Source organism: Strongylocentrotus purpuratus, unplaced genomic scaffold (genome assembly GCF_000002235.5).
Source record: "Strongylocentrotus purpuratus isolate Spur 01 unplaced genomic scaffold, Spur_5.0 spur5_contig_862, whole genome shotgun sequence".
Lineage (NCBI taxonomy): Eukaryota > Metazoa > Echinodermata > Echinoidea > Camarodonta > Strongylocentrotidae > Strongylocentrotus > Strongylocentrotus purpuratus.
The window spans coordinates 642,428-655,706 of NW_022145571.1; the positions used below are offsets into that span (position 1 = coordinate 642,428).

At 37.9% G+C, this 13,279-nt stretch overlaps 1 protein-coding gene across 1 annotated transcript in view; it reads right to left on the reverse strand.

Moving 5' to 3' along the window:
- Positions 1–6,076: 6,076 nt before the first annotated feature.
- The window catches only part of LOC756760 (ADP-ribose pyrophosphatase, mitochondrial), a 29,756-nt gene continuing 22,553 nt past the window's right edge, over positions 6,077–13,279 (reverse strand). Inside the window, exons 3-8 of the mRNA XM_011675095.2 lie at positions 12,287–12,544; positions 11,548–11,646; positions 10,928–11,014; positions 10,346–10,457; positions 7,367–7,510; positions 6,077–6,519 (exon numbers count right to left, since the gene is read on the reverse strand). Coding sequence (XP_011673397.2) covers positions 6,289–6,519; positions 7,367–7,510; positions 10,346–10,457; positions 10,928–11,014; positions 11,548–11,646; positions 12,287–12,544 — 931 coding nt within the window. The 3' untranslated portion in view covers positions 6,077–6,288. The remainder of the gene's footprint in view (positions 6,520–7,366; positions 7,511–10,345; positions 10,458–10,927; positions 11,015–11,547; positions 11,647–12,286; positions 12,545–13,279) is intronic.

Consider the following 13,279-nt stretch of genomic DNA (forward strand, 5'->3'; position numbering starts at 1 on the left):
CATTTACTCTTGCCTTTCTGTCACTAGCAACACATAGATGCCATAAAATAATTTCATCATCTTGTAGACAAAGAACGTCTTCAGAAATGTTAAAGTGTACATTGTAATTTGGGATAATAAACAAAGTACTCATGTATTATCAAGACCTATGAATTATATAAGAGCATTTCAGAAAATCCTTGGCATTAGTAACCGTAACAAAATGAGTACCAGTAATGAACAAGTGGAGAATGAAATTGCCCTTAAAAATCTGACTCTAATTACCAGTAGTATTATTATTAAAATATACACTGTACATGCACACTTATAAAGGCAGCAAATTATCCAATCATGATGCACCCTGTTACAGCATTTTTATGCAATCAAGTTTTGGGGTCGGCCACTCAATGGGGTTGGCCACTCAATGGGGTCGGCCACTCAATGGGGTCGGCCACTCCATGGGGTTGGCCACTCGATGGGGTTGGCCACTCGATGGGGTTGGCCACTCGATGGGGTTGGCCACTCGATGGGGTTGGCCACTCAATGGGGTTGGCCACTCGATGGGGTTGGCCACTCAATGGGGTTGGCCACTCGATGGGGTTGGCCACTCCATGGGGTTGGCCACTCAATGGGGTCGGCCACTCCATGGGGTTGGCCACTCAATGGGGTCGGCCACTCGATGGGGTTGGCCACTCGATGGGGTTGGCCACTCGATGGGGTTGGCCACTCGATGGGGTTGGCCACTCGATGGGGTTGGCCACTCAATGGGGTTGGCCACTCAATGGGGTCGGCCATTCAACGTACAAGAAACAGAAAATTGTCCATAAATCTATGTTTACCAATATTTTTGTGTAATGCTAACAATTATATACAATCCATACCGTCAAGTAGTTTATGTAATATCTACAAGTACAACAATTGCAAATGATCAGGATTTTAGAAAAAGGGATTTGTGGATTATACAATATATTTAGATATATATATGTATACATTATATAAATATATCTCTCTCTCTATTACATTTGATCTGACCACATAAAATCTTTTAATTTCACAGAAGTGTCCATGATGCAGTGATCGCTCATTATACAACACATCATAATGACATGGCAAACATGAACGAGACAATTTTAATATCATCTTTAGTTCGATGAAAATCTGTTGTCTAAGAATGAAATGATAGAGCTTGATGCATGCCACTCAACAACTAGTCATTTATGTTGTATTGTAGAGCTTACACATGTAAATATGTCTCATCACGGTGCTACAAGTAAAACATTAAATTCCATCAAAATGTCGCCTACATTTTGGTCTCTATACAGAGCACATATCGTCTGCCAACAGCAATACGGTCGTTAATACATATCATGTGTGTGGAGCCAGAAAAACGTTTGTAACTCATGTATATTAAGATAGAGTTAACGTCCTTCTTGCATTGAACTAGCGATATGCTTTTTCTCTTTTCCTTGTCATCGTGACATCTGCCCTTACAGTATTTATCCTACAGGATTTGTTTCCGTTTTGGAAAAAATAATGGATGGCTGAGGTTAAAGCAGACTTTATCCTTTCCTTTCAAAATCCAGACCATGATGGCATAAACACAAACAGGAACAAATAGTGTACACAAATCACAATATAAAATCTATAAGACATCTACATGTATTTCATACCGGTACTTGCAGCTTGACTTCCGGTATATCACATCTACATGTGTACATGGATCTTTCCTTTCTCCAGTTTAACTGTTTTCTATAACAGCACAGAGACCACAAATATGTCGTACGTCTTTCTTGCAATTAGTACATACATTACTAGACTGGAACCACTTCACAATATATCTGAAGTCTCTCTTGAATGATGAATACTAACTAGTACAGAGTAGAAATTGCCAATTAGCATAGATGTGTGTACTATAACAGTCATATACATTTCACATGATACATGTACCGTATGTCATCACAATCTCTGGTAGTTCAACATTAACCATTTATAACGACAAGTCATTTTTTAACATCAAAACAGTAATTAAAAAGATTATTCACACCTGAAAGTACTGCAAATTGAGAATATAAAAATAATCAAGACTTTTAATCTCTAATGTTTAACAAGTCTTTAAGGAGATCACATTTTTCCTCCATAATGTTTATATACTAAGAATTATACTACATTGAAAACAATTAAAAAGACACTTTTAAAATACACAACAGGTATGCTTCTTCCATCTAAAACATTCTTGTGCATGTGGTGATCATGACTAGGAAACATCCTACATTGTCCATTGATTGAGGGGCAAACATTTTGCTTGAAATTATAAGATAAAATATTTTAAAAATTACCTAAAATATTAATATTGGTCATTTATATGGTCATTTGTCACAATCCCTCCATTCAGTGCTTACACTGTTAACACTAGATACCTATACAAGTGTGCTTATGTTATCAAATGTTATATTAGGCTTGAATCCAACACGATGCAATAAACCTCCTTACAAACTGCAGCAGCGCAGTGTCCGTATTCGTAAGGGGGTAAAAAACAGTAGCTGCATGAAACTAAACACCCTCCTCCACAAGTGCACTTTGCATTATGAGTAAATAATCTCCTCCAAGGGGACAGATTTTTCTGTCTAACTAAACTTATTTCATTTCATAATACTGTGCCATTTTTGCTAAAGCTGGTTTACCAGGTCATGATCAAACCTTTCATGTTCATTTTGAAATAAACAAAACAAGTAAATACAACCAATTGCATTCATGAAAGGAAATCTCCAATAAATACCCGATCTGAAAATATTTGCAAATTAATGATTTTTGTCTTGTTTTGTAGATATTCCCGATGCTTAATAGGAATGCACAACAGTCACCTCAGCACTCTATCTACTCTAGTACCCACATGAACAGAGACGCTAATATGTATGACAGTGTCACATGTATGTACCACAATACTGACTCATTTGTTCTACACAACTGATACACTGATATATTCCAAATATTTGGAAGAAATTAAGGAAATACTTCAGTTATAAAATGAGCGATCTTCTTTGTATTATCTAAATTGACAAGTATCACACGTCTAACAAACAATTTGGCACTGAAAAACAGCTTTTCATCACTATCAAATGCACTCAGTAAATAAAAAAGAGAATTCAGTTAATAAAAAAGATTTTCTCTTCCCTTGGTTACCAAAGATTTCATCAAATAGTCCCAATACTCATGAAAGACACACCAACAGACTGAAATGATCTTAAAACATTTTCAAATCAAGTAAAAAAAACATCCTCCCTGCATCTCATGTCCAACTAATACTCGGTTAAATACTGCTCGTGCTTGTCTCTTATCCAATCAGAAACACTGTATCATTGCATTCTAAGGAAATTGCATAAGCCCACGTTCTTTTAGTACTCGAAGAGACATTTATGTCTGTTTCATGTACGTCTATTAAAAGCAGGAGAGAGGGGGAGAGGGAGAGAAAGAGAGAAAGAGAGGGGGGAGAGAGAGGGGGAGGAGGGGAGAGAGAGAGAGAGGAGGGAGGAGAGAGAGAGAGAGAGAGGGGAGAAGGAGAGAGAGAGAGGGGAGAAGGAGAGAGAGAGAGGGGAGAAGGAGAGAGAGAGAGAGAGGGGAGAAGGAGAGAGAGAGAGAGAGAGAGAGAGAGAGAGAGAGAGAGAGAGAGAGTGAGAAAGAAAGGGAGAAATCAACAGAAAGTAGCCATGCCTCCAATTACCAAGAAGTGAGAGATGCATTCCTCCATTTTCCACCCTATATACCCACTTGCTCACAATTTCCATCTCAAAATGACAAAGTATACCGCCCCTTGAGCCATCATATAAATTGTTAGAGCTTTCAATGCTCTTCATAGCTTCTGAGTGGACAAACTGACTGATCTATAAATCAAACAACATTCGGTGCCTGCTTTCCCTATTTCGATATAATCAATATATAATCAATAATAATAATATCAAATGAATGAAACAAATCTGCTTAAGTACCATGCCCATGTGTACATATCATGTGGAACTAGCAAAGAATATCACAAATTTATTTCATCTTGGTCAATTTTGCTATGAATCCTTTGAATAATAATGTTGACTTTATCTTTAAAGGGCAATCCAATCTTTGTATCAGTTGACTTGTGTGAAAGCAGAAAAATACAAGAAACAGGATGATGTAAATGTCAAAGAGAACATCACTTAATCAATGTGAATTTTAAACTGGCACAGTTCGGTTGGTCGCTTGTGACTAATACTCTTCCTTTGTCGTCCACTAAACTATAACAAATTTCCATTTTCCCCTTGATAAACCTTTTCCCTGAATGCTATACGGTACTCAATAAATACTACTTCATGTTCACAAGGGTCATCAATAAAAAGAAATGCTGCTCTACTAAAAACTAGATGGAACTTCGACTGCGCGCAGTCGAAAATGATGCCTCCGTCATAGAGCAATTTTACAAACCAAAACAGAAGAAATTTTTCGAATTCAAGTTCAATTGTAATCCATTAACAGGTTTTCAGAATATTGTGATTACAAGCTATTTTTGCATACATAATGAGCCCATGACCTTTGACCTTATGAACCAAGAATCTACTCAGTTCATAGGCTCTGCAAGAAACATACATGACCTAAGTTGGCAGGAATCCATCAATCGGTTCTTGAGATAACGCGATCACGAGCTGTTTTTGCATACATAATGTGCCGTGATCTTTGAACTTTGACCTTGTGACCCCTACATCTAATCAGTTCATCGGCTCTGCAAGTAACATACATGACCTAAGTTTGGCAGCAATCCATCAATCGGTTCTTCAGATAACGCGATCACAAGCTCGTTTTGCATACATAATGAGCCCTGTGGCCTTTGACCTTTGACCTCGTGACCTCAAAATCTAATCAGTTTTTTGGCTTTGCAAGTAACATACATGACCTAAGTTTGGCAGCAATCCATCAATCGGTTCTTCAGATAATGCGATCACGAGCTCGTTTTGCATACATAATGAGCCCTGTGACCTTTGACCTTTGACCTCGTGACCCCAAAATCTAATCAGTTCATCGGCTCTACAAGATACATACATGACCAAAGTTTGGCAGGAATCCATCAACCAGTTCTTCAGATAACGCGATCACGAGCTCGTTTTGCATACATAATGAGCCCTGTGACCTTTGACCTTTGACCTTGTAACCCCAAAATCTAATCAGTTCATCGGCTCTACAAGATACATACATGACCAAAGTTTGGCAGGAATCCATCAACCAGTTCTTCAGATAACGCGATCACGAGAACGGGACGTACGTACGTACAGACGTACGTACGTACGTACGTACGTACGGACGTACGGACGTACGGACGGACGGACAACCCGAAAACATAATGCCTCCGGCTACTTCGTAACGGAGGCATAAAAAGAAGACAATTGTATGTGACTGACAATACATCGGAGTAACGTCACCAATTTGTTGATTTGAAGTTCCAATATGAACAGTGATCTCAAATTTCAAAAATACAAACTTTTTTACCATTTGTTCGATTTCATTTGAATCTTTGCCAATTTGTTCCTCTGATCTATCTGCAGTCACTCAGAGTAACGTACTATCAAGTTGTAGTCTCTTTCAAGCTTAGCACAATTAGATATTCAGTCTAAATTTGAAGCACATTCTGAATTTGAACTATAAACAATACATTAATCAGCTTTGCATTGTCATCGTACACATAACAAAACTGTACTTATACACTAATACCAGACAATATTTCACGGCACCCATATATACATACATGTACACAAATCAGTTGGAAGGCAACTATATTGCAGAAGATAATTGACCTATTTCAAAGTTATAATCCACTTGTTAAAAAAGTAAACTTAAGAAATAATGTGACAAGCAAATGCTTGCATGTAATGTGAGTCTCAAGGACATGATTTCTGTTATTTTGAAAAACATGCATGTACATTCTATCTTTGTTATAGTTTAAACGGTAATGTCAAATTCATGACAATTTAATGGAAACTTTTTCTCATTAAATGTCTTTAAAATTAACCTACTTTGACATCAAGATTGTAATCTTATGGTTTGTATCTTCATTAATATCTGCATATTTTTTTTAACTTAGTTTGCAAAATGCTTATTGTTTACGATTGTGAAAAAAGTAATGTATACACGCTTATTGGTATTCATATATCGAAGATTATTTAAGGATTATTTCATGAAGGTTAACCAGAATATGTTTTTTTTATTAAAAAATGACCCGAACAATACAGCACTTGGACTATCCACTAGACACAGTAAAAAAAAACTATGACATAGATCTATTAGCAGAGTGTATTACCAGTGAGCCCCTACTCTCTTTGTGACCATTTCAATAAAAGACGAATGACTAGCGTAGAGTTTCATCTCTGACCCGACATCGTGCCATTGGACTGCAGCAGCATCATCACCGGCATGAAGAGAGAACTTAGCAACGCTTGTTCCCTGGTCGTCATGGAAGTTGACAGCCATGGTTTCCATCCAGGCGTTGTCTGTGTTCCGTGGATCATCTACATAGCCTCGGTACACCTAGAAACAAATCAAGTAGGGTCACTTTACTACATGGATATGAAACTTGTTTTACTCTTTATTTGCCATGAACTAAAATGAATTAAACTCAAGAGTGCCAAATTATTTGGAGAAAGTTTTCAATAAACATTGTACAATTGGCATATGTTGACAAAAGCAGGCTTTATGCATGTTCCAAATGTTAACCAATGCTGGAATAGTGAAATAGCGCTGTGTCCAAAAAATTCACCAACTCCAATTCTCTGCATTTTTAAGAACATTATAAATGACGTTACTACCTAAAGTAACCCTGATTTTGTTTCTGGTTCCTCCTCAGTGGCCATTGATTTCATACCTTTAATTCACATACACAATTGGGGACAACTATCCCTTAGACTATCAAACTCAAACAACTACCGGTATCCCAAACAAACCCCCCACCCCCTCGGACAACAAGTAGATGTACACCAGAAAACAACCCCTCCTTTAAAGGGATCCGGTAACTTTGTCTTAAGGTGAGTCAGGAACCCCATGACTTTTACAAGCCGATCGCCTGTCTGATATCAAGATATTTATGATTGAAAATCAAAATCAAATTTGGCATTTGCCAAACGGTTTTCGTAACACTACAGTCTATTGGGGAAAACAAGTAAGGTAAAACCGGTCACTCAAAGGTTTTTACTTTTGTGATCATTTTGAAGTGCAATTTTTTTAAGGCTTCAACATAACACCATATCACAGACACTGATAACACGTAGGGCAGTGCATCTCAGATTTAAAATTGTTAAACGATCCCTTTAAGAGATGACCCTAATCATCTTTTTACTAACTATGTGGGTAGTTAGATTGATAGGTCCCATTCACTCACCTCAACACCATGTTTGAAGAGGTTAGCTACTGCTTTCTCTACAGCTTTACATTCTTTGTCCTGTAATGATAATGAGTTCATCGCTTCTTCACCAAACTCTCTCTTCAAGGCTTGTGATACCTTCTCTCCAGCATCCACCATGCCCTGCAATAAACACACAAGACAAAGAGAAATAGACACATGAAATAATAATAATAATATTTGGTTTTTATACCGCGTTTAATACATCAACGATGTGTCTAGGCGCTTTACAGATATATAATTAACACGGTCATCTGATTCAGGCTAACCTGCACACAATGTATGTATGCACATTCTCCACTCCCTGGGGAGCATTCCAGCCAGGCATCATTTTTACAAGTGCAGACTCACTCACTCACCTATAGGTCATCTATGTTTGATTACTCCAAGAGCCAGTGTAGAACCCTCCACCCTAGTATGGCCCCCCTCTCAGCCCCCTCATCTCAACCCCTCTCTTACATCCTACAGAGTCCAGTCCTTCTTACCCCTAACATAGCACTCTGACCTCTAGCATAACATTCTTACCCCCCTGTTATAACAATATTGTAAAGCGCCCATGTCTGTCAGACTTGACACCAGGGCTCAAATTAATTTTTTGTCCACGGGGGCTCTTCCAAAATAAAAAGCGCCCCCGTGAGCCTTCTCACGGGGGCTCTTTTTCCATTGAATTGGTGGTACCCATGAAACTCCTAAATTATTTGCTATTTCATCATTATCATTAATAGTCGGCATTATTTCTCTTACAACTTTACAAGTTATAACATGCAGCTAATGGTCAGATCTCTTCCCTTTGTACGAAATTTCTGGTCCAAGCCCGTATACATACGTATTACTCAATCTGTATAGTGGATATGATCGTCGCAATGTAGTATAGTCAAATTGGAGTTTCCTTTGTTCGTTAGGACTAGTTCTCTTAAACATATACAAGTATTATATAATTTTATGAACACTCGTGAATGCCAGAGGGAAAAACCGTTGCAATCGACTGAACTTTAGCCTATTTTGTTAATTTTTTTTGTCGCGCCCATATCGCCTTTGTAGTTGATTAAAAGCTGAAATAAGGAAGTACTTGAGCTCGAAAATATATGTTGTCACTGTTCTCATGTCGAAATGTCGAAATAGAAACTTGGCCACAAAACACAACTACACTATTCAGAATAAATAGCAGAAAGGACAAAAGACATGAATACCTTGTCAATCTTATTACACAAGAGTAATTAACACTCCTCTTCAGAAAAGTAGAGACCTAGACCAGACCCCCCCCCCTGATTTCGCGGAAGAAGAAAAAAATGGTTTTAATGGTAATGGTTGACATAAAAACTCTGAGCTCATCCTGTTTTCTATTTAATTATGAATCGAAAGAGAAAATTAGCGCCACCCTCGTTGTTAGTTTCGAAAGATGGATGATGTATATACTGGGATGTTATCTTATTCTTATTTTGTCCTCGTTGCACGTGCGTGCTTTTCTATTATTTTTTCAAGTCATGTCGTTTAGTGGAAGCACCCGTAGACATGTCGATTGTACCTTACTTTATTTAATTTTGACTACATATTATTTATTGGGATTTAAATATGAATCTGAAAGTTTATTCCTCGAATAACCTTATCTGGATTAACATGACTTTGACATAATATAGTTGTCCTCGCGGTGCACTAAAAGTATTGCACGTAAACAGATTTCGACCTTCCCCTCTTTCCATATTTTTTTTTCTCGCTTCCGGAAACGCATTTGTTTTGCTTGATCCAAACACAGAGATATATTAATTTATGGAACTATTTTTTATAGACTGTAAATGCTTAACATAGTTATTTACAGATGATTTTGCAAACTGTATTTAAAAACATAATATTAATGAACAATCTCAGATTTACTTCAACAGGGGGTCATTTTACACATTTTACACAACATTGAATGGTTCACTCCTTAAACACGGGTTGTGTTAAGTCGTGTAATAAAACATTACAAAACTTTACACCCTGCAACATCTTTGGTGATCTCCTTCTCAATATTGATTTACTGGTCAAGTTACATTATTTGCTGGCCTTTTAGAATAACCAGATTTCAGAGGATTCACACTTTTCACAACGAAAAACTTCTCCATGTTTCAGTCCTTGCGCGATCGTCTCCAGCTCCAGCAGATATTGGGCGTCAGCGTGCACACTGGTACTACCGGCGCAGTATAGCCACTGCTGAGGGCCGCACTAGCTGTACTGCGAGCTTCTGTTGTTTGTATCGGTAATACTCATAGAGATGGGAGAGAAAGGGCCATCTAAGTTCCATTTCATTGGTTTAAGGTTTGAAAATTGATACTCAATATTGTGTTAAAGTTATATCAGAAAAGATAATCTTTATTTTATAATTCCACCGTGAGCAACCTGACGGGGGTGATTATGGAGCTCACGGGGGCGAATCGCCCATCGCCCCCGTGTATTTTGAGCGCTGCTTGACACTCTTGGCGCTCCTCATTATTACCCTGGCTTTAGCACGGCTAAACGCATTACGGCATTACGGTGCTCTAGCATTTCAAGGAATTAATATCTGCCAGGAACCCATTTACATCACCTGGGTTGAGTGTGGCAAATGTAGATAAATGACTTGTCAAAGGACATTAGTGCCGCGGCGGGACTTGAACCCCAGACCTTGTGATCGACAGTCTGGTGACATATCCACTCGACCATGACACCTCTATATTCTATCCCAGTTACAACCCTCCCATACACTGTTTTAATCCTAACACAACCTTCATAGTATGCTTAGCCTTGGTATAGATCCTTTCCCCCGGTATATAGGTGACTTGACTCTATTACACAATGCAGCTCTTTCATTTTACTCTCTGGAATAACCTTCTTATAAAGATCTTACACCTCCCTGCTATAACTCTCTCACCCCCTTACCACAATCACCTTCTTATAGACCTTTAACCTTTGTTATAACGGTGCTCTTAATGACCCACTTACCCCTGGTATCGCCCACTCTCCTGAATCTTTCCTCCTGATTGAGATGAATTGAAGTATGGGTTTGCCTGAGGTAGGGTGCAACACTTTCTTGCCTGATGAATCTCTCTTCCACCTGAAAGACAAAGACATGAAGTACATCATCAATGATTTGGAAATGCCTAAAGAAGACAAAGTTAATGGAAAAGCAAGTTGTGTCCAATTCAAATTCTTTCTTGGATATCTTGGAACTTCTATGTAAGGTATTCAACATTTCAATTATCATCAGCTACAGCGTTATCATAATCTTCATCGAAAACAACACCATTACAATTATCTTCATCATCACAATCGCCATCACCACCACCACCACCATCATCTCCATCACAACAATAATTACTGTCATCATCATCACCATCACTATCAACACCACCACCACCACTACCACTACCATTACCACTATTATAGCTACCAGCATCATCACCAACATAACCTTCATCTTTATCTTCATCATCATCATCATCATCGTCGTCGTCTTTGTCATCGTCGTCGTCATCGTCATCATCATCATCATCACCATCACCACTATTAGAATCATAATATTACCTTGTTACAATAGGATCAGCTGCATGGTTCGGTCCCCATTTCCCTAATAAACCTCTCTCCATCATTCCAGTACGTCCGCATGGATTCCTGGGGATAGATGAGAAATGGAATAAAATATATCTTTTTCTTTGTGAGGGCTACATGTACTCCAAACTGTGATGTTCAGAGATCTTTTACAATACAACCTGCTGACATCATTTTTCACTGAGGCTTTACAAATTAAGGAGCTATACCATTCTCAGTCAATCCATTATGATCAGGGATGCTCTATTTTTCAACCCATTGTTAGAAACATTTTCTGGTACTGTTTAAAAAGTTATCATTTAGACCAAGGTGCAATGTAGAGGCATATCGGCCACCAACAAAAATAGAAGTAATACAAATGTATAGCTTTGTGCAACAAAGGCTCCATACGATACTCCATCATATGTTTTTTATAAGTTTCAGCAAATGTGAAGCACTCTATGCTTGTCTGTTTTCATTTTGCAACACCAGTTTTTTAAACAGCAGCAAACACCTACAGATGCTTAAATGAGCCTTTATGCATTTACAATTTCAACGACAACAAAATTTGCCGGCTGCATTTTTAACCATGAATTCCTGTCTAAATGACTGCATACCTTGGTACTCCGTCCACGCAACCATAGTCTCCTATGTAGCTACGACGATTCACTTTCCCATCTTTACTGTTGAAGTTTAATGATGGACTACCCTTTTGCCTAGATAGGTAGAAATAAAACAAAACAAAATGAGAGAATAAAAATCCACAATTAACTTGATAAATGATACACATTATGCTAAGCTAACACAAACAGATGCATAACCTTCACCTGTATTCAAGCATCCATATATAAATAAATGCGTCACAGTGTATTTTGAAGAGTGTGAACATTGCAGTTAGGTAAAGATTGCATACCAGTACATCACATTATATGAGTCCACATTTCAATTTTGATACATGTATACATTTGTTTTAATAATCATACATGTACCATTCAAAGTGAATGGTACTTCTGCTTATTTTCTGCGTTAACACTGTGGCCATCTCAAGAAATCTGAATGTTCTTTCGGGTGGTGCCAAATACTTTATACAAATGTAATAACATTATTATATTGCATAAATTAAGGTCTGGGTAACGTTCACTATAACAAGTTTCATCAAGTTTTAGGCTGAGAACAGATGTAAATTCTTGAGCATCTGCTCTGAACTGCTTTTCACCTTACTGATAGTTCTTTCTAGTCCACAGATTACATGAAAACGACTTCCCCCCTCCAAAAAATGAAATGAAATAGAAATGATAATAACTAAAAAAATATTTTTTAATGAACACAAAATAAAGGATGAATTTGTGTACTCACATGATATCTGGATCTGCCCAGACAGGTCCAGCTTTGACATGATCTGATGTGTATTTGACAGGGCTATACTCCAGCCATTCCACCTTCCAAGGAACCTTATCATCTGGTACTGGTAACCTACCCACCGTAGAGTTAGGATAGATGGTGTGTCTAGCCTTGGTATGTATCATGGTGGCGGGTGTGATCGAGGACGACCCACCACGGGTGACCTTCGGAAGATGGAAGTAATGTCCACAGAGGCCAACGGAAGAGAAGAGGCTGCAGCAGAAAAAAACAAAATGAAGGATGAAGTCAATATTAGAGCAATATATACAATAACAGGGGTCTAAGGGAAAATAACCATCTAAAATACTAAAGGCTTCCAGTTTTTGTCAACTTTTTAATGACGGAAGAGCAGGTCTGGCATCTACCAATAATGTGCATCATATGTAACAATGAAAGAATGACTGTCCAAGCTGTGAACTTTCTTCAAATTACTTTTTTCCCCTGAAAAACTGGATGCTTTTCACACAATCCCTGGATGTGTTGGAGTCCAAGCAACAAGGCATATATGTAGGAATCCGAGCAATCAATACCTACAAGATTTTGTGATTCAAACACACAGTAAGCAAACTATTAGAAGCAAACTGTGATAAAACGCATGATACACAAGGACAAGCTCCAACAATACTGTCTTTAGGAGGAACCAGGAACTCTTTTATATTTGTCATTTCCTGAAAACAATCCCGTTAGAAATTTAAGTGGAGTCCTCGTAACGGAAAGTAGTGCTTCAAGATTGGGATTATCATTCAGTTTTCCTAGAAATTATGTTTGATTAACAAATAAACATATTAGTAATTGTTGATAACACTCCTCTCGTTAGAAATACTTTGTGTGCCTGAAACAATCAGCAAATTGTGGAAAATGGCAAGCATTTGCAAAACTTTGCTTTTTCTACTTTGAAACTTCCTGATTTGGTCATATTATTGTTAATAGCCACCTTATGAGAATTTG